This window comes from Cololabis saira, chromosome 21 (assembly GCF_033807715.1).
Source record: "Cololabis saira isolate AMF1-May2022 chromosome 21, fColSai1.1, whole genome shotgun sequence".
NCBI lineage: Eukaryota > Metazoa > Chordata > Actinopteri > Beloniformes > Belonidae > Cololabis > Cololabis saira.
The window spans coordinates 2,109,965-2,132,205 of NC_084607.1; the positions used below are offsets into that span (position 1 = coordinate 2,109,965).

At 41.1% G+C, this 22,241-nt stretch overlaps 1 protein-coding gene across 1 annotated transcript; it reads right to left on the bottom strand.

Moving 5' to 3' along the window:
* Positions 1–2,831: 2,831 nt before the first annotated feature.
* On the bottom strand, positions 2,832–14,973 carry LOC133421852 (zinc finger protein 239-like). Its single transcript, XM_061711639.1, has 3 exons — positions 14,671–14,973; positions 13,486–13,684; positions 2,832–3,833 (listed from the first exon to the last, which is right to left on the bottom strand). The coding sequence occupies exons 2-3, from the start codon at positions 13,660–13,662 to the stop codon at positions 2,985–2,987; spliced, it is 1,026 nt and encodes a 341-aa protein (XP_061567623.1). The 5' UTR covers positions 13,663–13,684; positions 14,671–14,973; the 3' UTR covers positions 2,832–2,984.
* Between the last annotated feature and the right edge of the window lie 7,268 nt (positions 14,974–22,241).

Sequence of the window (22,241 nt, forward strand, 5' to 3'; positions counted from 1 at the left end):
TCGTGCTACACCACTCTATATGATAATTATTTATTTGTTTACTTATTTATTCTCGAATTAATATTCTTAATTTATTTATCTACTTTCATCATATTGTTTACACACACACACACACACACACACACACACACACACACACACACACACACACACACACACACACACACACACCTAGATACATATCATTGTTACTGATGTCGTCTTTTGTCGCTGTTTGTACTGTATGTCAATAAAAAACAAAGTAAGTGTGTGTGACTATACTAGTGTGTGTGGGAGTATGATAGTAAGGCCTTGTCCCAATACTCCCACTAACCCTAGTTTTCAGCCCTACCCCTAAATTTTGCGTGTTCCCGTGAGGGTAGTGGTGTCCCCATTCCTCTTTTCCCCTAGGGGGAGTGAAGAAAACTAGTGTAGTGGCTATGAATCTGTCCCTACAGATCGAGGGATTTCAGATGCTGACTAGCTGATCTAGGGCCAGAAAAATTTCCCAGAACGCTTTTCGTCGTCATTTGCGGACTGAATAAAAATTAAAAAAAACATGGCGGACATTTCTTATTTTTTAGTGAATAAAATCAATATTTTGAGTTAGTTTTTGCATAAAAATGCATTTTGATTACATTTCTAGCAAGAAATATATATTTTATTTTCATAATATTCACTCAGTGAATGTACATAATCACTCGTTTGCCTGTTGTTGCGAAGATCACGCCAGAATAAAGGCTAATTTATGGTTCCACGTTACACCAACGGCGTAGGTTACACGGCGACGCGTGCCGTACGCCGTGTAACCTACGCCGTAGGCTCTGCGTCGATTTAACCCATAAATCAGCTCCGGAGCCGGGAGGCAGAAATCTCGAAATTTTCTGAGCAAATTTCTTGTATTGGGATTGGGCCTAAGTGTGTGTGACTATAGTATTAAGTGTGTGTGACTATACTAGTGTATGTGAGAGAGTATGATAGTAAGTGTGTGTGACTATACTAGTATATGTGAGAGTATGATAGTGTGTGTGACAATAGTATTAAAGGAGCCGTATGTAAGAGCAATAATAAAACGAATCATAAAATGACCCCGATATGTCAACAGACATTTAAAAATCATGTTCATTTCAAATACTTATGTCACTGACAACAGCACTCAAGCCAGGATATTCCCGTTTAAAAAGAGGAGTTGCAGCCCTCAAGTGATGTTGATGTTGTCATTTTTTGTTTTGGTCTGAAGCTCCACCCTCCACCTATCACCCAATCACAAAGTCAGTAGTGTTTCGGCATCCGGGTTGCCAGCTCGGCTCTAATTATCGCAGCAGCCGCTACGAACGTGTTGGATGAAAAAATGTCTAGCTTTCCAAAACCTAAAAGACCTCGTTACGAATCCGAGTTACGTCGTGACAAGGTCTGAAATAAAACAAAGATTTGTATAGGAGATGCTTTTGATAGATGGAGACGGCTGAAAGCGGAGAAGAATTTGAAGACAGACGCCAACGTTGCTGATTTTCTCCCGGACAGGTAAGATTCATAGCTAAATGTTTGGCTTTCATATATAAATACCGTTTTTTCGCGACCATACGGGCGCCGTGTGGAAAGGCGCACCCTCAGTTTTGTGTAATTTCTGTATTTAAAACACACACACGGCGCACCGAACCTAAAGGCGTCGTGTACACACACACACACACACGCGCGCGCCGCAGAACACACACACAAGCACACGAGTGTGCGTATTTAAAAATAGAGCGGAAGCAAAACTTTGTTTGATTGTAGGCTACTTTATTTCAGTTTTTACATTAATCAAACCCATCAAAGTCTCATCTTCTGTTTCTGCATTAAAGAGCTCTGCTAAATCAGCTGTGCCAGTCCCAATTTCCTCGCTTTCAGTCACTTTCCGTGCCGTGCGACGTCTCGGACTTGCCGGCTTTTGCAAAAGCTCGCAAAATAGCCCAAGCAGACACGTTAGCCCACGCATCAACAATACATCTGCAAACTGTGGCATATTTGCCCGGCGCTGCTTTCCACTCTTGAGGAAACTGTGTTCTCCCTCAGTCATCCATCTCTCCCACGCCGCTGCAGCCTTTAGGCTGATTTATGGTTCCGCGTTACACCAACGCAGAGCCTACGCCGTAGGGTACGCGGCGACGCGCACATACGGTGCATTCTGCATATCTGCATTCTACAGCCTACCTGGCAACCTCTGGTCGGGGAGGAGGGGGTACACGCCACTCAACAGTATTTTGAAAGTGACTGCAGTACCAGTTTTGGCCATTTCTTACAGACGGCTCATTTAAGTGTGTGTGACTGTACTAGTGTATGTGAGAGTATGATAGTGTGTTTGACAATAGTATTAAGTGTGTGTGACTATACTAGTGTATATGGGAGAGTATGATAGTAAGTGTGTGTGACTATAGTAGTGTGTGAGTACACTAATGTTTGTGAGAGTATGATAGTGTGTGTGTGTGTGTGTGTGTGTGTGTGTGACTATACTAGTATATGTGTGAGAGTATGATAGTATGTGTGCGTGACTATACTAGTGTTTGTAAGAGAGTATGATGTAACATGTGAGAGCAAAAATGAATTATTTCCTAAACGACTTCTCATAAAATACAGATGTCATGGTGTCATTTTGGAATTATTGCAGGTCCAGATTTAATTTAAATCCAGTACGAATAGCACATATATGTTGATACAAACCACATAAAAAACACACTACTCTGTGACTCTTTTCTAATATTCTGACACTGATGTCTTGTTGTGAGTTTGCAGTGAGCAGGAAACTGAAATCCAGCAGGCAAATAACTTTTTTTATTTAAATGATGTAACAATGGAACATAAACTGGGGAAAAATCAAGTTTAAGATAAACACATTTTTCAGTTGAAACTGAAAACAAAACTCCAGATTTCTTTTTTTCTCTCAGAACAACATAACATGTCTAAATTGGTACCTTTAACTGAACTCTCTGAGTAAAAGCTGCCCCACAATGATCACAGAAAATGTTTTATCTAGTGTGAATACACTGATGACTCCTTAGATGACCTTGTTGGGTAAAAGCCGCCCCACACTGATCACATCTGTAAGGCTTATCCCCAGTGTGAATACACTGATGACGCCTTAGATGACCTTGTTGAGTAAAAGCTGCGTCACACTGATCACATCTGTAAGGCTTAAATCCAGTGTGAATACGCTGATGACGCCTTAGACTACCTTGTTCGGTAAAAGCTGCCCCACACTGATCACATCTGTAAGGCTTATCACCAGTGTGAATAAGCTGATGACTCCTTAGATGACCTTGTTGGGTAAAAGCTGCCCCACACTGATCACATCTGTAAGGCTTATCCCCAGTGTGAATACGCTGATGACGCCTTAGATGATCTTGTTCGGTAAAAGCTGTCCCACACTGATCGCATCTGTAAGGCTTATCACCAGTGTGAATACGCTGATGACGCCTTAGACTACCTTGTCGGGTAAAAGCTGTCCCACACTGATCGCATCTGTAAGGCTTATCACCAGTGTGAATACGCTGATGACGCCTTAGACTACCTTGTCGGGTAAAAGCTGCCCCACACTGATCACATTTGAACGGCTTTTCTCCAGTGTGGATATGCTGATGAGTCCTTAGATGACCTTGTTCGGTAAAAGCTGCCCCACACTGATCACACTTGTACGGCTTTTCTCCAGTGTGGATACGCTGATGACACCTTAAAATACTTGACGTGGTAAAAGCTCGCCCACACTGATCACAGGTGTACAGCTTCTCTTCAGTATGAATCCTCTTTCGGACCTTCAGACCTGTTGAAGTGGTGAGGACTTTATCCCTCCTATTTTTTCTCTCTTTGGCTTTATGTTTCTGTAAGGAAAGAGAAAAAGACTTAGATCCTGTTGTTGGTTGACCTGACAAATCATTTTTCAGTTCAAATCAAGTGCTTTCTGTCATGTTCGCAGTGAAACAATGAAGAGTTTTATGTCTGAGTGCTATGTTAAGCTTGTTCTGTTATCAATGGCTCTTGACAGCCAGAAACATTCAGATAAAACATCTCAATATGTCAAAACAAAAGTGTGAAGGGGTAAAGCTACCCACCCTCAGAACAAAATCATAAATTGTTTATAGAAATTCCACTGAAAAGATGTGGGGATTCATGGTGTAATTTTTGTAGAGCAAATGTTCAGATTTTGGCCGTTGTTTGTATTGTTGTTGTTTCAATCTCTGTGAGCTGGTCAGGTTGAAAATCTATTTTTACAGAGATGGACAATTTTTTAGCACATATATTCAATATATGAAATGAATTGCAGATGTGTGTGTGTGTGTGTGTGTGTGTGTGTGTGTGTGTGTGTGTGTGTGTGTGTGTGTGTGTGTGTGTGTGTGTGTGTGTGTGTGTGTGTGTGTGTGTGTGTGTGTGTGTGTGTGTGTGTGTGTGTGTGTGTGTGTCGGGGCTCGAAAATTCTGTTATGTACAAAAGACCTGGCAAAAAAAGTTTGGCAACCACTGCAGCACCACAAGGACACGGCTTGAAAACTGGAATGTCTTAAAGGTATAGTCTGTGATCGTATTCAAAAACATTTATTGTTATACTGGGTGAAATGGTCCTTCCATCCTGAGAGTAGCCAGTGAATAATGTGTTCAGAAAAAGGAAAGAAAAAAAATCCAACCTCCCTGACAGCTTTAATCCTGTAAAAACTCTGACCAATCTGTTTTCTGCGCACCGAATGGCACAGATTGGTCAGAGGACCAGAGGCATGGCAGGGAGAAAAGAACCAATCAGATGCCTTCATTTTAAGTCCCGCCCACGCCCCCCTCTGTCCCATGCGCACACTCGTCACGTCGAAAATCTTGCCGGAAAACGGAAAACACACACTCGAGTCACGTTTGCTGAAGAATGGCGCAGAAAATGAGAAAAGGCAGCCAAAAATACCAGCTCCCCAGTATGGGGGTCCGTGGGGATGGAGGCGTCTCCATCCCGGCAAGGGCGGAGAGCGGCGGTGGCGGTGCGCTGCCGTGCAGGCTCTGTTGCCACGGCTACGCCGTAGGGTACGCCATAACCTACGGCGAAGGGTACGCGGCGACGCGCGCCATTCTGCGTTGGTGTAACGCGGAACCATAAATTAGCCTTCAGTGTGTGCTGTGTCTGCTGTTCTGAACTTCATTTTGCTGGGACGCCGGGTCCCTCCGCCAAGAGACAACTTTTGCGGTATGCGTTCATTGTTGTGTCTAAAAATGATGCGCAGTGCCCACCCAATCAGAAACGGTACAGATATTCTGTGATATTTTTTTATATTTATAAAAAAATAAAATTATAAAAAAAATAAAGGATCCCCATAACTTTGATTGGGTGGGCAGGATGCACGTTTGGGTGGACACAGCTCACCCCTAACCCCCCCTAAAACCGGCCTCGCTTACAGGTGAATGAGACATGGGGTAGTTTTGTTGAAAATGTGCTGTCCAAAATGTCGTGGAAAACTCGACTCCTGCAAATGTGCGTTCCCCAAAGTTTATGGGGGCGTGGCTTTGGACGGAGCGCTGACGGGAGGGGGAGGAGGGGGCGGGGCTTAGAGGAGGTGCTACTTTCAAATCTTGCTAGCTCTCCAACATTACAGACTATACCTTTAAGTGTTGCATCCTTTGTTCAGGGCTTGTGGACTAACTCAATGAACCCAGCAAGGATATTTTTTACCTTTGGAACTTTCATTTATTGAGGTGAAGTTTATTTGCTTTTATCTGATTTGAAGCCAATTTAAGGTGTTTCATGTTCATTTTAAATTATATGTTCATTATTACTACTACTGATGAGCCTAAGTTATTACTATTGTTCATTCCTTGACCGTTAAAAGTATTGTGTTCCATTCAATACATTAACATAAGAAGTTATTAATCTCCAAATGGAAATGTTTATTCAGAGGTTCTCTCATTACATGAAAAAAAATACTTTTGAATTTGAATCTCATTCACTAATGCCCTGCCTACAGTCTACATTTATATTATATATTCAGACGTAGACAAGTTTAAAAGTCTCTTGGGAAGGTCACGTGTTTGTGTTTTCTGCTGCTCAGTTCAAAGTACTGACAATGAAGAGGATCTAAGATGGCGGAGTGAGTGGCAGCATTTTTGCAGGTTCCGTTAAGAGGCACTAATTAGTCCTTGAAAATATTTTTTCTTTTTTGGCAACAACCCAAACTTTTTCACTTGGACATCGTTAATCACTTAAATTTACCAAAAAAAAAAAGCACACTTCTTAAAGCTTTCTCTTTGGAAACTTAAGAAGACTGTCTGCGAGCAGATCTGTTCTGGGTCTCTGGAAAGCACCTAGAGACAACTTTTGTTGTATTAGACACTGTATAAATACAATTGAATTGAATCTGGAGCAGACATGTCCGAACACGACTACTCTTTAACTGCTCTCCAGGAGGCGTGTGGGGACAGCCATATCGAGGACATTGAGGTCGACGTAAACTCCTCTAAAGGAGGCAAACTTAATTTGAGTCATACGCCTAATAAAAGTCCACACGCAAAGAAGATGAAAAATAGGGGGAAACAGGACGGTGAGGAAGAGGAGGCGACCAGCGCTGCTATTCTCCATGCAGTTATGGCTCTGACTGGAAAAGTGGATACGCAGACTGAACTGCTGAAAAGTCTCTTCGGTCCAGCTTATGCATTAACCACTTTAGGAATCTTCTGTCAGATCATATTAGTAGTGAGATAATGTCTGCCTCCTGGAGGGTTTAGAGCAAATGCACGTTTTTCTTACCTTTACGTATCTGTAATATGTACCGTGTGTGCGCGCGTGCATGTGTGTTCTCCTGTGTTTTTCTGTGAAGAATGCTGATGAGATATGAAATAACCAGTAGCCAATTGAATAAGCTTCCCTTTTCCCTTTTTGGTTTATATATTTGTAAATCTGACACTAAAGGAGTCAGTGCCTCACCAACCATGAACCTCACTGCAAGTCACTGGTGTATATATATATATATATATATATATATATATATATATATATGTATGTGTATGCGTATGTATGCATATATATATATATATATATATGGGTTTTTCCTGCATACAAAAGTAGGAGGTGGCCGCATCCACCTAATTTCGTGCCGCCCCCAGCTCTAAAAACTCAGACGTCATGAAAATTGTTATTTAGAATTACTCTCTGCGGTTTTCCGCTATTTGTTGTATTAAAAATCGGCGTCCTGGTTTTCCCTGGCCGTTCAAACAGGTAAATATTGTTTCTTTTGCATCCGAGCATGCCTTGTTTATTCGTCTTATATTCAGGCCGAAACGGTACTTTAAAAAGCGACCTTGCGACCAGGAGAAGCAAGAGTGCAGGTGAAACAGTGCGATTAACGTTACAGACGTTACAGTAACACATCATGTTACAGACGTTACAGTAATACATCATGTTACCGACGAGATGCAGCAATTTTGTCAGGGCTGAAGGTCGTGCACAAATATGCATGAAAGGTGACAGCGAGGGTCAGAGTGCAGGACAGGACGAGCTGGAGAGGCGAGGGGAACGTTAAGCCTGATTTATGGTTCTGCGTTAAATCGTCGCAGAGCCTGCGGCGTAGGGTATGCGGCGACGCGCAACGTACGGCGTAGGCTCTGCGTTGGTGTAACGCAGAACCATAAATCAGCCTTTAGTCAGTTTCAAAGTCATTAGGAGCATATCAACGTGAAGCCAACGTGTACGTGATTTAAACATGACTTTTTATTCATCTTTACAGATCTTCTCAAAAACACAGAACCAGTGGGTTTGACAAACGGTGGCTGAACCGATTTACCTGCTCAGGCAAACTGAGGAAGGTTTGGTCTGTTATTTATGCCAAAAGCACTGTGACCCCCATGCAGCAGGAACTATCACTATTTATGTCTGTATCAAAATAAATACCAGAATACTTAATGCATGAATTGTTCTGTTTAAGGTGAAGACACTTCTGCACAGCAGACTGAAGGAGAGGCTCTTGGATGTTGTGAGGAGACCATGATGGACCAGACCAGACCAGACCAGACCAGACCAGACCAAACCAGGACCATCCATGGACCAGACCAGACCAGACCAGGACCATCCATGGAGCAGACTAGGGCTGGGCGATATATCGAGATTTTAATATATATCGATATATTTTCAAACGCGATATGGTGCGAGACAATATCGTTTATAGCGATTTTAATTTTTTTTTTTAAATGATTTTGATACTTATTTTGTGACAAATTGACTAGAATGTTTTATTTGAGATTTGCACAAATGTTTTGTTATTTGCACAACTGTCAACCTCAGTGGAAAAGTCTGCCTGTTACCGTCTACATTGTATTAATTGCACAATGTATTTTAATTTAATTGTTATGCAGGAAAGGGATATTTGTTTTATTTTATTCTAGAAGCATTTTTATTCTATATATGCAGGATAAATGGGCTATTTTGCCTAAAGATAAAGAAGTACATTTTAAAATTATGAATAAGGTCTATTCTGAGGCAGAATTTCTTTAAAAATATTTAAATTTGAGGTAGATCAATGTTCCTTCTGCAAAACGGATGAAGAAACACTGGATCATTTGTTTTATGAATGTCCTTTGTCTCATTGTTTCTGGACAGACATATGGAACAGGTTTGGTTCCGTTGTGACAAATGGCGAGTCATAGGTTGGTTTTCTACATTTATTTCTGCAGAAGACACAAAAACACATTAATAAGTCTTCTGGACCCTCTTTTTACTCCTTCTGCTCCCCTCATCACAGCAACGCAGCACTGTGTAAATTAATTGATTTTCCTCTACAATGCAGAGAAATACACTCCTACATTTTCTCAAACAAAAGCTACCAAAACAGACAGGAAAATAATGGCAACATAAATGGATAATTTCTTAAAGAAAATCTGTTAAGAAACGCAGCAGCAGTTCCCAACACAACTTACCCTCATCAGAGCAACGCAGCACTGTGAGGAGCTGACATATTTATCATATTTGTATATTCAGAAATTATCCATTTATGTTGCCATTTTTGGCGCATGTTGTATACTTTAAATGCCACTGACATAACGTGGCTGTTTTATACAATACAATACAACTTTATTTATAAAGCACTTTAAAAACACCAACATGGTCCAAAGTAGGGCTGCAACTAACGACTATTTTAATAGTCGACTAGTCACCGACTATTGAAACAATTAGTCGACTAATCGGATAATTAGTAATTTAAAAAAAAATTTAGTATGAGGTTGCATTAATTATGTGGCAAATGATAATAAACACAAGAAAGATGGCACTAGAGCCCTGATATAGCGGGACTGTTTTCTTCATCCTGCTCCCGCTGCATTTCTGACCATTACCGCCCGCAACGTGTGTGTTCCACTCCCGCCCCTCCTGCCCCTCCCGCCCCTCCCCAAAAAATTTTGAGAATTCATGCCCGCACGGCGCACAATAATATGATAATAAGCTAATACTATCCAGCAGAGTCCTGCTGCCAGCTGATAGCTTCACTTATGTCAGTGAGGCCTGGAATACAACGTCATGGCTGGACCATGTGATAACTACTGCTGATGCTCATGACTGTGTGGAGCAAATGGAGATCTTGTATGGGATGGCAGCAACAGATCATATGCCTGTCTCTATAGTGCTCAAGGTGGATAAAGTACCTGAGCGGATCCCTAAAGACAATAAGCAAGATGCTAAACTGCAGTGGGCTAGGCTCTCTGAGGAGGATCTGAGAATCTACCATGACAGCACTGATAGGAACCTGGATCATATTAAACTCCCATATAATGCTATTCTCTGTGACAACATTAATTGTAATCTTTCTAATCATAATGATGAATTTTGTAAAATGTATGAATTCATTTTAAATGGTTTAAACAAAGCTAGCATACTATTTTCTAAGAAAAGGGGTAAACAGCATAAACACAGGCCGGGCTGGAATAACCATGTGGAAGGACTCCACCTGCAGGCCAGGGAAACCTTTAAAAAGTGGGTTAAAGCAGGGAAACCAAGGTATGGTCCTGAATGTGATTTAAAAAAGCAGGCTGTGGCTCGGTTTAAAAGTGCAGTTTGCTTTATAAAGAGGAACGAGCAGACATTGAGAGCTAATTCGATGGCCAGAAAAATGCAGGAAAAGGAAATATTTGATTTCTGGAAAGAAGTAAAAACTATAAACAATAGTAAAATACCACTGCCTTCTAATATTGGTGGGGTCACGGGGAGTGTGAATATTGCTGACTTATGGAAGAAACATTACACTGACCTATTTAATTGTGTTAAAAGTGATGATTTTAATCTAGGTGCTGTTTCTAATGCTAGTGTGGTTATCAGACCTGAAGAGATCAGAAAAGCTATTGAGAGACTAGCTCTAAATAAGTCCTGTGGACCTGATCAAATAACTGCCGAACACTTAAAATATTCCAGCCACAGAGCTTCTGTACTACTGGCTATGTGTTTTACTGGCATGCTGATGCATGGAATACTTCCTGACCACATGCTGTCAGTTCTATTGGTCCCTGTAGTCAAGGAGAAAACAGGGAAGATCTCCAGTATCGATAACTATAGGCCAATAGCCTTGGCTAGTGTGCTGTCAAAGGTTTTAGAGAGAGTCCTCCTTGAGAGGATGCAAGAGTATATTGTCTCCACTGATGAGCAATTTGGTTTTAAAAGTAAACACAGCACTGACATGTGTGTATATGCTCTAAAAGAAGTTGTCAGCAAGTACAGTAAACATAATTCCACCATGTTCACATGCTTCCTGGATGCTAGTCAGGCCTTTGACAGAATTAACCATGGAAAACTATTTACTAAGTTAAAAGAGAGAGGTGTACCCTCTTATCTGATACGTATATTACATTTCTGGTACTCCCATCAAACTATGCAAGTTAGATGGGGCGATACTCTATCTGGGCCCTTTTTGGTGACTAATGGGGTCAAACAGGGGGGGATTTTGTCACCCGTGCTTTTCAATTTATATATGGACGAGCTCTCTACTAACCTTAGCAAGTGTAAGACTGGCTGTATGGTGGGGGAGAGACTCGTAAATCACTTAATGTATGCAGATGATTTGGTGATCATGTCTCCCTGCTCTGCTGGCCTACAGCAGCTGCTGAATGTGTGCTCTGAATATGGTCGGCAGTATGATATTATGTTTAATCCAAAAAAGAGTGTAGTCATGATCATGAAAACTAAGGATGACCGGTAGGCAACATTCCCTTCATTTCATCTGGCCAACAAGGTGCTCAGTGTCGTTGACAGGGTCAGATATCTGGGTCATATCATCAGGGAGGACCTCAGTGATGACGACGATATACAGAGACAATACTGTAAACTGTATGCACAGGCAAATACAGTTGCCTGTGCGAAAGTTTTACATGTGTACTGACGATGTAAAAATAGCTCTCTTTAAGGCATACTGTTCACCACTGTATACTGCCCACTTGTGGTGCAGCTACAGTGCTGGTAAATATAGAAAGCTGAGAGTGGCCTATAATGATGCCCTCAGAATCCTGTTGAGGCTCCCGAGGTGGACTAGTGCTAGCCACTTGTTTGTTACCAGTGGAGTTCCAACCCTGGGTGCTGTTCTCAGGAACTTAATGTACAGTTTTATGATGAGATTGAACAAGTCCAATAATGAAATAATAATGACACTGACAATGCCTGAAAGGAGCAGCATCCGATACTCTTCCTGTTTTTGGAAACACTGGAGAGAGTCCCTGTATGTTTTTTAAATCTGTATTTTAATTTATTTTATGTTTTGTACTTCTGTTGTATCATGTTTGTCAATATGGACCTTGTAGTCTGAAATAAAGATTGATTGATTGATTGAATAGAGATGCATTGTTTTAGTGTCTTCTCCCGTCCCGCAAGAAAAATGTCCAGACAAATCTATCTGATCTAATGTTAACATGATCATTGTGGAGTTTAAAGGATAATTGACAGTTCATAGGCACCTGACTGAAAGTTAGATGCAAATCCATCATTGTCATCAGCGCACAAGCCTTTTTTCGCTTTTCGCGCTGCATCAATTATGTGATTGAGGTTATAGCAACGAGAGTAGCTGTGAGTGGCTTAAATAATACTAATAAATAACATAAAATAAACAAAGTTTAGAATGAAACTAATTAATTTAACAAATGAATGGCTTGGCCATTAAATTGCTGTGGAGGAAGAGAATCCTGCTGACAGACTGCGGTCCCGTGCGTCTCTCTTCCAAGATGCTCCACAGACACTAAACGCAGTTTCTCCAAATATTTAATACGTTGTCAGGCATAACGTTAACGCTTTCTTTTAAAGCCAAATTACGCTTAATATCTTACCAAGGCGAGTCCATTTCGTTCAGCACTCCGACGTGCTTTCTCTTCAAACGCATTACCGACGTGCTCCCGTGAAAAGCAACGTCGGCTTTGCAAACCTTGCAAGTCATCTTTTTATTCACCGTATCCAGGCTAAAATGCTCCCAAACTTTTTATTTTATTTTTTATCAAAGTTTTATTACTGCGCTCAGACGCTGCCGTGCACGCGCGACTCGACAGAGATTGTATTGAAGTGAGACGCCTCACTCCATTGGAAAAACACGTCTGGCGACAATTGTGGACAATGGAATTCATTGTCGACTATTTTGATTATCGATTTTTGTCGACAACGTCGACAAATCGTTGCAGCCCTAGTCCAAAGTGCTGGACATGCAAATGAAAGACAACACACCATAAGGCACAGGGCACATAAATAAAACAATCATGATAAGTTAAGTGAATAAAAAGTATAAAATAGAAGATAAAAGAATAAAATACTAATAAAAGGATAAAATAAGCACAACTGTCTTGCTAGGTGTTAAAAGCCAAGGAGAAAAGGTGGGTTTTAAGAAGAGATTTAAAAACAGACAGAGAGGAGGCCTGTTTTATTTGCTGAGGCAGGTTGTTCCAAAGTTTTGGAGCTGCAACAGCGAAGGCGCCGTCCCCTCTGAGCTTTCTATTAGTTTTAGGCTCTCTCAGGAGCAGCTGATCAGCTGACCTGAGAGAGCGACTGGGGGAATAAGGGTGTAGGAGCTCAGAGAGGTACGGCGGGGCAAGACCATTCAAGGATTTAAAAGCAAATAAAATGATTTTAAAATGAATCCGAGACTGTATGGGCTTTGTGTTGTTTTGATGATTAATATGCTTTTTGTGGATGTTTTTGTCTTCGCGCCTTTTGTATAGCGGCGGGCGGTGACTGGTTTAAACCAGTAGGTGGGAGTGTGGACTAGGGCTGAACGATTAATTGCATTTGCGATAATATCGCGATGTGATAAAACAAGATTTTCTAACCGCAAAGGCTGCGATTTGACCAGTCACGTGATCTGGTCACGTTGCCGGCAGGGAGAAAAAGTCAACAGTGCCGCGTGTCCGCGTGTAACCTAAATCTACCATGGCCTCAGTGTTAGGGCTCGGCCAGGCAAGAAAAGAAAGAAAAAGCTACTGACAATGAACTAAAGTGTTTGGATGATCAGCAGCAACAGAAAGAGCGAGGAGGAGCGGGAACGTGGACCTGAACACTGACCTGCAGACCAGCGGAGGAAGAGTCCGCTTTGGTCCTGCTGCTGGACTCCTGGTCCTGGTTCTGACCCCGGTCCTGGATCTGGTCCTGGATCTGGTCCTGGATCTGGTCCTGGATCTGGTCCTGGATCTGGTCCTGGACCTGGTCCTGGATCTGGTCCTGGTTCTGATCCCGGTCCATCTCCTCCAAACACGAGTGTTTCCTGGTGGGAAAATATTAAAGTGCAAACTTCAATTATTCAAAACAACAACTTAGAATCGTGTCAACAATTTTCTTTTTTTCTTTTAAATAAACAAGACGGCGACTCAAAACAGAGGTAGGAATAAAAATCCTGAAAGTCTCTCTCTGTCCTCTCGTCCCACGTTGACCTGTTTCCTCTGGGAGGATTTCAGGTCCTTACGGACCAACAAACACTCAGGGACACATTCTTTCCCCAAGCTGGAACTTTCTACACTCATAAGCTGCTCACACTGAGCAATATTCTTCACTCATTCATGTGCAATATTCTTCACTCATTCATGTGCAATATTCTTCACTCATTCATGTGCAATATTCTTTACTCATTCATGTGCAATATTCTTCACTCATTCATGTGCAATATTCTTCACCCATTATGTGCAATATTCTTCACTCATTCATGTGCAATATTCTTTACTCATTCATGTGCAATATTCTTTACTCATTCATGTGCATCATTATTCTCTCATTTTCATAGTGTTTCTATATTTCTGTTTCCTGTTTGTCATGTTGTTGTTTCCAGTCTTTGTTTCCAGAGTCTTTGCATGTGTGCACTTTTACGGAGCTGCTGCCTAATCTCATTGTAGCAGTCTAATGATAATAAAGGCTTTCTATTTCTCTTCTATTTCTATTGTTGTAGAGAAGCATCAGTGCAGCTCTGACTGATGCAGCTCTATACTGGTCTCCTCTTTGTGTCCTCCAGGACAAAACAACGGATGAACCACCTCAAAAGTCACACTGTGGAGTCAAACTTGAGTTTAGCACGATCTGCTCACGTGGAATGAACAGAAACCAAACTCTCTCAGCTTGATCCAGCCTAGCGGCCGTTAGCCTAGCGTTAGCCTAGCCGTTAGCCTAGCCGTTAGCCTAGAACTCCGTTCTCGTTTCATCCCGCTCCCACCTTTGGAGACGACACAGTCTGTATGATCAAAAAGATTGATTCCTGCTCACCTTATCAGTAAAAGTCCAGAGCTCAAAACCCCCCAAGAGTCCCGTGATCGGGGCCGCAAAACGGGACTAGTTTCTTCTGAGCGGAGGAAGATTTTGGTCGGCGGGTCGAGGCGCGGTCGTCACGTGATCCCGCTGCTCCAATAGGATGCGCGTTGCTAGACGAATGTGACACGGAAACCACATTTCCCAGCATGCCACAGTAGTCAGGAGCATGCGCAGTAGCCCCGCGGCAGTCGGACGCAGGAAACACTCGAGTGGTGGACACGAGTTTGGAGGAGATGGACCAGGACCAGATCCAGGACCAGATCCAGGACCGGGGTCAGAACCAGGACCAGGAGTCCAGCAGCAGGACCAAAGCGGACTCTTCCTCCGCTGGTCTGCAGGTCAGTGTTCAGGTCCACGTTCCCGCTCCTCCTCGCTCTTTCTGTTGCTGCTGATCATCCAAACACTTTAGTTCATTGTCAGTAGTTTGAACTGAGCAGCAGGAAACACAAACTGTTAGATTTGCAGCTTCTCCATCCTTGGCAGTCACACGGACTCTATAATGCGCTTGCTAAAGTTAAGATTTTTTCTTGCTGGATGGAGGACCTATTTTTTTCTTCCTGCAAAGTTTTTTTTGCTGCTTATCTGACATCTTGCATGGAGCTGCCTGGTACCTGCACACCACCACCACCCCCCCCTACGGCCCTCTTCTTTTTTGCCTCTACCTCTCTCTGTTTTTCCTGCATGGACAGAGGCAACTGCATCCCCTGGATTATTTTTTGTTTGATAGATACTGCATGGCTCCCTTCTCTGCTTGCATGGCTTACTGCATTATTTCGCTGCATGTCTCTTGCTGACTTTTGTTGGATTAATTGCCTGCTGGCTTGGATTTATAACTCTCTGCAAGATTGGAAAATGTTACTTTTTTGCTTTGTGGGGATCAATGCGGCATGTATAGTGAATGTGCAAGCACTATGCATGGACCTGTGGGAGAGAGGTTATGGGAGGGTGTCAGCATTGTGCATGGGTGAGGGTGAGAAATGTCATGTTAGTGTGAAAGGAGGATGTTTGTGTTTGTGTGAGAAAGGCCGTGTGAAGGGTTGGAAAGGAGAAAACAGGTCCCTCGGTTTACAATATGCATGACCATGAACTAGATATTGATCCAGAGAATATTTTTTTTTAAATATTAACAATATCTGCTGTTATTATACCGAAGACCAATTGAATAATGTAATCAAATCAGACAATTGTGTATCAATTATTCACATCAATAGCAGAAGTCTATACGCCAACTTCCAAAATATTAAAGACTATTTAAGCCAGTTCACCACACCCTTTAGTGTGATTGCTATATCTGAAACTTGGCTTTGCCCAGAGAGAGGGGTAGATTTTGAATTGGATGGGTATGATTTTAAAATTTACGAATAGAGCAAATAAAGGGGGTGGAGGAACAGCCTTATATATAGATAAAAGACTAACATATAAATTGGTGGAGAGTATGACTATTGCTATTGACGATCTGTGTGAGTGTATCACAGTAGAGATCAACATGGAAAGACAAAAAAATATTGTTGTCAGCTGTGTCTACAGAGCTCCCAGTTCCAGTATTGATACATTCAGGGAAACAATGGAGGGGCTATTCACAAGGACTGAGCAAAAGGTCACATTTATTTGTGGAGATTTCAATATAAATGTATGAAATCCCAATAAGCAATTGTTAATTGATGACTTTACGGCTGCTATGTATAGCATGGGCCTATATCCTACTATAACTAATCCTAGCAGAATAACTTCTCATTCTGCTACCCTAATTGATAATATATTTACTAATAATTTGAAAAATAATATGGTGAGTGGACTATTAATTAATGATATAAGTGACCATTTGCCAGTTTTTGTGATTTATGAATGTGATTGTCAGAGGAAGAAGGATGCTAATATAACCATATATAAAATAATGAAAACGGAAGAAAGCCTAAATGTATTTAAATGTGAACTAGCATCCCAAGACTGGTACAATGTGTATGTAATGATGTTGACTTGGCCTATGATTCGTTTTTAAGTACCTTTACTTCATTATACGATAAACACTGTCCAATGCGACAATGTATGAAGAAACCTAACTGCACGGATAAGCCCTGGATGACAAAAGGAGTGTTAAATGCCTGTAAGAAAAAGAATATCCTTTTATAAAGATTTTATAAAATATAGAACTAGCGATAAAGAAATCAAATATAAAAGATATAAAAAATAAATTAACAGATATTATCAGGAAATATAAGAAAAATAATTTTAATACCTTACTAGAAAATAACAGAAATAATATTAAAGGCACGTGGAATATAATAAACAAAATTATTAGAAATAGTAGTACTAAAACAGGTTATACAGATTACTTCATTGAAAATGGAAAGGAAATTACCAACATGAATGATCGGGTTGAGGGTTTCAATAATTTCTTTGTCAGAGTCGGACCAAATCTTGCAAAAGAAATAACTATTCCATATGATGAAAATGTTGCAAAACCACAGATTGAAAGGAATACAGCGACAATTTATTTGAGAGATGTAACCAAAAATGACATTTTTGATTTAGTAAATAGGTTCAAGAATAAAACATCTCTTGACTGGAATGGTATAGATATGACTCTGATAAAGAAAGTAATTATTGATATTGTTGACCCGTTAATTTACATTTGCAATCTATCATTCAAATCAGGTATTTTTCCTAGGCCTGGGACGATAACAAATTTTGCTGGACGATATATTGTCCCACAAATTGACGATAAACGATATTATTGTCGACATTGTCGAGACCAAAATAAGCACTTATGTAATGTTAATATATCATAATAATGCAAGTACACCCTTTCAAATGTAATAATTAAACCTTTATTTGACATTGGAGAACTTTTAAATATGCAAAACAAATAAAACAAGCAAACGGGGGGTTCGAGCCTTCGTGCCCCCAAGTGCAGACCGTCGGGACGCCCGGTCGCGACGTGCGGGACCCGCCCGGGGACCTCCGCACCCCTCACAGAAACCGCCACCCCCCCCAAACAGCAGCTCTCACCCGCGGGGGTGAGAGGAAAAAGGGAGTGCCGTCTCCGCCGAGCCCCCCGCTCGCCGCGCCGGCGCGCCCGGCAATCACCCGAACACTGAGCCGCGGGCTGGAGGGAGAGAGACGGCCGGCCTCCGGGCCGCCACCGCCCCTCTCCTCTCCACCCGCGCTCTCCTTTTTTTTTGCCTACGACCTCAGATCAGACGAGACAACCCGCTGAATTTAAGCATATTACTAAGCGGAGGAAAAGAAACTGGGGTCCGCGCAGTCTGCCCGGGGGATTCAACTCGGGGGATTCAACCCGAGGCTCCGCCTCCCCCCACAGATGCAAAGAGTCTGAATGATTGACAAGATGGTTCACTCCGTTCATTTTTTTCCGCTAAGGAACAAACTCGCCCAGGTGAGACAGAGAGTGAGCCCTCTTGTCATCCAGTGTGTTTGGAGGCCGGAGACGAAGAAAACAAATATGCGTGCATATGGCCATTTATCGAGGCTGGAAAAATTATCGAGTCCATTTTCATTTATCGTGCGATTAATTGATTTATTGATTATCGTCCCAGGCCTAATTTTTCCTAGTCAAATGAGAACTGCTAAAGTGATTCCGATATACAAAACAGGAGACATTCACCTATTCACAAATTATAGGCCCATCTCATTGCTTTCACAGTTCTCAAAAATACTTGAAAAACTTTTTGCTGAACGGTTGGATAGTTTTATAGAAAAGCAACAGTTACTTAGTGAACATCAATATGGCTTTAGAAGCAACAGATCCACCTCAATGGCACTGATGGATGTAGTTGAAGAATTAACCAACTCTATTGACAACAAACAGTATGCAGTTGGAGTTTTTATAGACCTTAAGAAGGCATTTGACACAATCGATCACGACATCTTGTTGCAAAAGTTAGAACGGTGTGGTATTAGAGGGGTGGGGTTCAGCTGGGTCAAAAGCTACATTGAAAACAGACAGCAGTTTGTACAGATGGGTGAGTATAGGTCTTCATGTTTAGATATAACCTGTGGAGTGCCTCAGGGTTCAATATTAGGACCTAAATTATTCATTTTATATATTAATGATATAAGCACAGTCTCAAATATCCTAAAATGCGTTATTTTTGCCGATGATACAAATATATTTTGTTCGGGGGAGAATATACCAAAGCTACTAGAAGATTTGTCAGTTGAGTTGGGGAAGCTGAAATTGTGGTTTGATAAAAAATAAACTATCATTAAATATAAGTAAAACCAAATTTATTTTGTTTGGCAAGAAGTAGGGCTGGGCGATTATACGATCTCGATTTGTGATCGCGATCAAATTAAGTTCGATCACGGTGATCAGCTGTGGGTATACTTTCTCGATCACGTGCAAAACATGCTGCAGCAAAGTGCACGACAACCAATCACAACCCGCTTTCCTGGCACCGCGCTGTCTGCATTAATTGATCATGCGCATGACATGCCGCGGCAAGTTGCATGACCATAGGCAGTAAACTAGTCACATCTGCCTCCCCTGCACCGGTGGGAGCAAGCGTGAGCAGAGAGAATAAAACTACAAGACAACAACCGCAGGTTAGCGTTAGCTTAGCTTCGAGCCGACCGGGACTCACGGTTAGCGGTTATTTATTTATTTATTTCGCCGGACAACTTCTTCCGAGCGTACAGGAGGAGGGTGTGATGGATTCACAAAATGCCCATCGTGATGGATGTATTATGTATTCGAACCGCACTCATTAAAGTTGTGATTCGCTCTGCCACAAATTACTCATCACCGCCGACTTGAGAAACTCCGCGGCGCGCGCGCTCAGCAGAGTGAATGTGTCGGAACGCGGAGGCAACAAGCAGAGCTCACCAGATGATGCCGTAGGCTCTGCGTTGGTGTAACGCGGGACCATAAATCAGCCTTAAATCCCTTTAGGCTAATACTGTGAGAAATAACCTCTCATAATAGCGGTACTACAGTTAATTAATGTAATAAATGCTCCTACTGCTGTTTCTGCTGGCTACTGAGTCTCGTAAGTGGCGAGTGAATTTTAACTTCTTAATTACTAACCAGCGTCAGTCACACACAGTACACAAACTGTGATGTTAGAGAGCCACCTTTTGGTCAATTTAAGCAACAGCATGGCCAGCTGCTTGACAGTGGCTCAACTCATATTAGTTTACTGTTTTTGTTGTTAATAATGTCATTGCAATTTTATCTATGCAATTGTAAAAAAAAAATGGCAAAATAAATGAAAAACTGTGAACAACCGCATTCCGTAGGCTATTCGGTACTCAGTATTCAGCCAAGTCTTTAAATTTTATTCCGCTTCAGTTTCGGCCTCAAATTTTCATTTCGGTGCATCCCTAGTTTTTTCGGTGGGTACCAATGGTAGCATTCTGGATTCTTGTTAAAAAATGCTATTTGCCTTATTTGTTAATAAAAATAAACGAATCTCTGGTTTCTTTCTATTTTATTCCAGAAGGGAGGGGGGATCTTCTGATTTAAAAAATCGTGATTAAAAATCGAGATCATTCAATATGGGAAAAAAAATCGTGATCACTTTTTTTGCCATATCGCCCAGCCCTAGAAAGAAGTTGGTACCCTCAGATATAATGGTTAAAGTAATTATTGATAATGTAAAGCTTGAAAGAGTCTATGATGTTTCTTTTTTAGGAGTAATAATAGACCACAATCTTAACTGGAAGCCCCACATGAAATATATTAGATCAAAGTTGGCTAAAAGTATCGGCATTCTAGGAAAAACTAGACACATATTAAACCTAAAAATAATATACATACTTTATAATTCATTAATTTTACCGTATCTGACGTACTGTGTGGAGATTTGGGGAAATACTTTTAAAACCAATCTTCAACCCATTTATTTAATGCAAAAAAAATCAATAAGAATCGTAAATAATGTAGGATTTTATCATCACACAAATATTTTGTTCTGGAAATTAAACGCACTAAAATTGACTGACTTAGTTGAATTTAAAACGGCACAGATAATATACAAAGCAAAGAATAATTCACTCCTCTGCAACATACAAAAACTGTTTAAGGATAGAGATGGGCAATATGAGTTAAGGGGGGAATATAATCTCAAACAACCAACAGTTAAAACAACCCTTAAAAATAAATAATATTTTCATCAAAACACATACAGATAATGATTTAACAACTAAGTTTACATATCCGTAGTCGGAAAGGAACAGGAGGAAGAACAATCTTGAATGAGACTTGAATATTTTATTGTCTGAAAAATCAAATGTTTTTTTTTTTACTTTAAAATATGCTTTGTTGATGAGAAAATATGTTTCTCTATTTTTCTTATTTTTGTGAGGGGGGATATATTGTTTTTCGGCACTACCTTGTTCTCTATAGCTGATAGAACATGAATTACTTTTATGTGGGATCAATAAAGTTCCCTTTTTTTGCCATCTGAGAAAATTAAATATATTATATTGATGCCTAACTGTTCCCCAAGTATATTAGTGCGTGTGTGATTGAATAAATGAGACGTAAAACGTAAATTTCTTTGTAGAAAGGATCTTTATGAAAATAAGTCAATTTACTTGTATTAATTTCCAGTGCAGTCTTGAACATCCAATATGACTGCGACATTGACTTATCGAGGCAGCAGCTCGATGGGGCATCTACGTATAAATGTCTTTTTTTTTATTTATTTTTTATTTTTTTGGGCTCTAGTGGCCCTTTATTCAAGTTGCAGATAGAAAGGGGGTAGAGAGAAAGATCGGGGATGACATGCAGAAAAGGTGCGCAGGCCAGGATTCGAACCTGCGACCGCTGCAGGAGGACTGTAGCCTCAGTATATGAGCCGCTGCTTAACCCACTGCGCCACCGAGCGGCCCGCATCTATGTATATATGTCTATGCAAATAGCAAACTGGTCATAAATCATGTAATATGGGAGCATATCAGAAAGGCATGAGATTATACACAGGGCTGCACATAATTATTTTGGTCTGGTGCTCAGAGGAGCCCCTGGATATGTGACTTGGGGCTCCAAAAACGCAGTGACCCGTCTCGCCGGATCGATAAAAGAGGGATGCAGGAAAAAGTTATAGGCAAACCGATATTTATTCACTTATAAAGATGAATTAACAAATTAGTCTGCGTGTTAGTCTGTAGAGTCAGTTTAAGTAAGTTACAGTTTTTATCGGCCAGATTGGGATGCTCACGGCATATTTTGCACCTAAGGTTGCCACATTTCAGAAATAGAAATAAAGAACGCCCCGATTTCAGCAGCGCAGGAGCCAAAAAAAACCCCAAAACTTCTAAACTGCATAAAAATGTGTTTATTTTATATGAAAAAACGTATTCTTTAATAGCATTGAACTTGGGGGGGGCTTCCGGGGCAGCGCCATGTGAGGACACGTTTTGGCTGGGCTCCCTGTCGGATCTGTGTAATATGTAACTAAATAAACCAATCTGTCCGCAAAGTGACCCAAAGTGCTTGGGAACAGTAATAGGGTTAATTAGAACAGTTTCATAAGTTTTTACTGTCGTTATAAGAGAGGACA

Bases quoted from the DNA above. Each gene is read 5' to 3' on its own strand.
- LOC133421852 (XM_061711639.1), bottom strand. From the start codon at position 13,662: ATGGACCGGGATCAGAACCAGGACCAGATCCAGGACCAGGTCCAGGAC. The intron at 3,834-13,485 runs GTCAGTGTTCAG...CTTTCCTTACAG, and splicing joins CTTCCTCCGCTGGTCTGCAG to AAACATAAAGCCAAAGAGAG.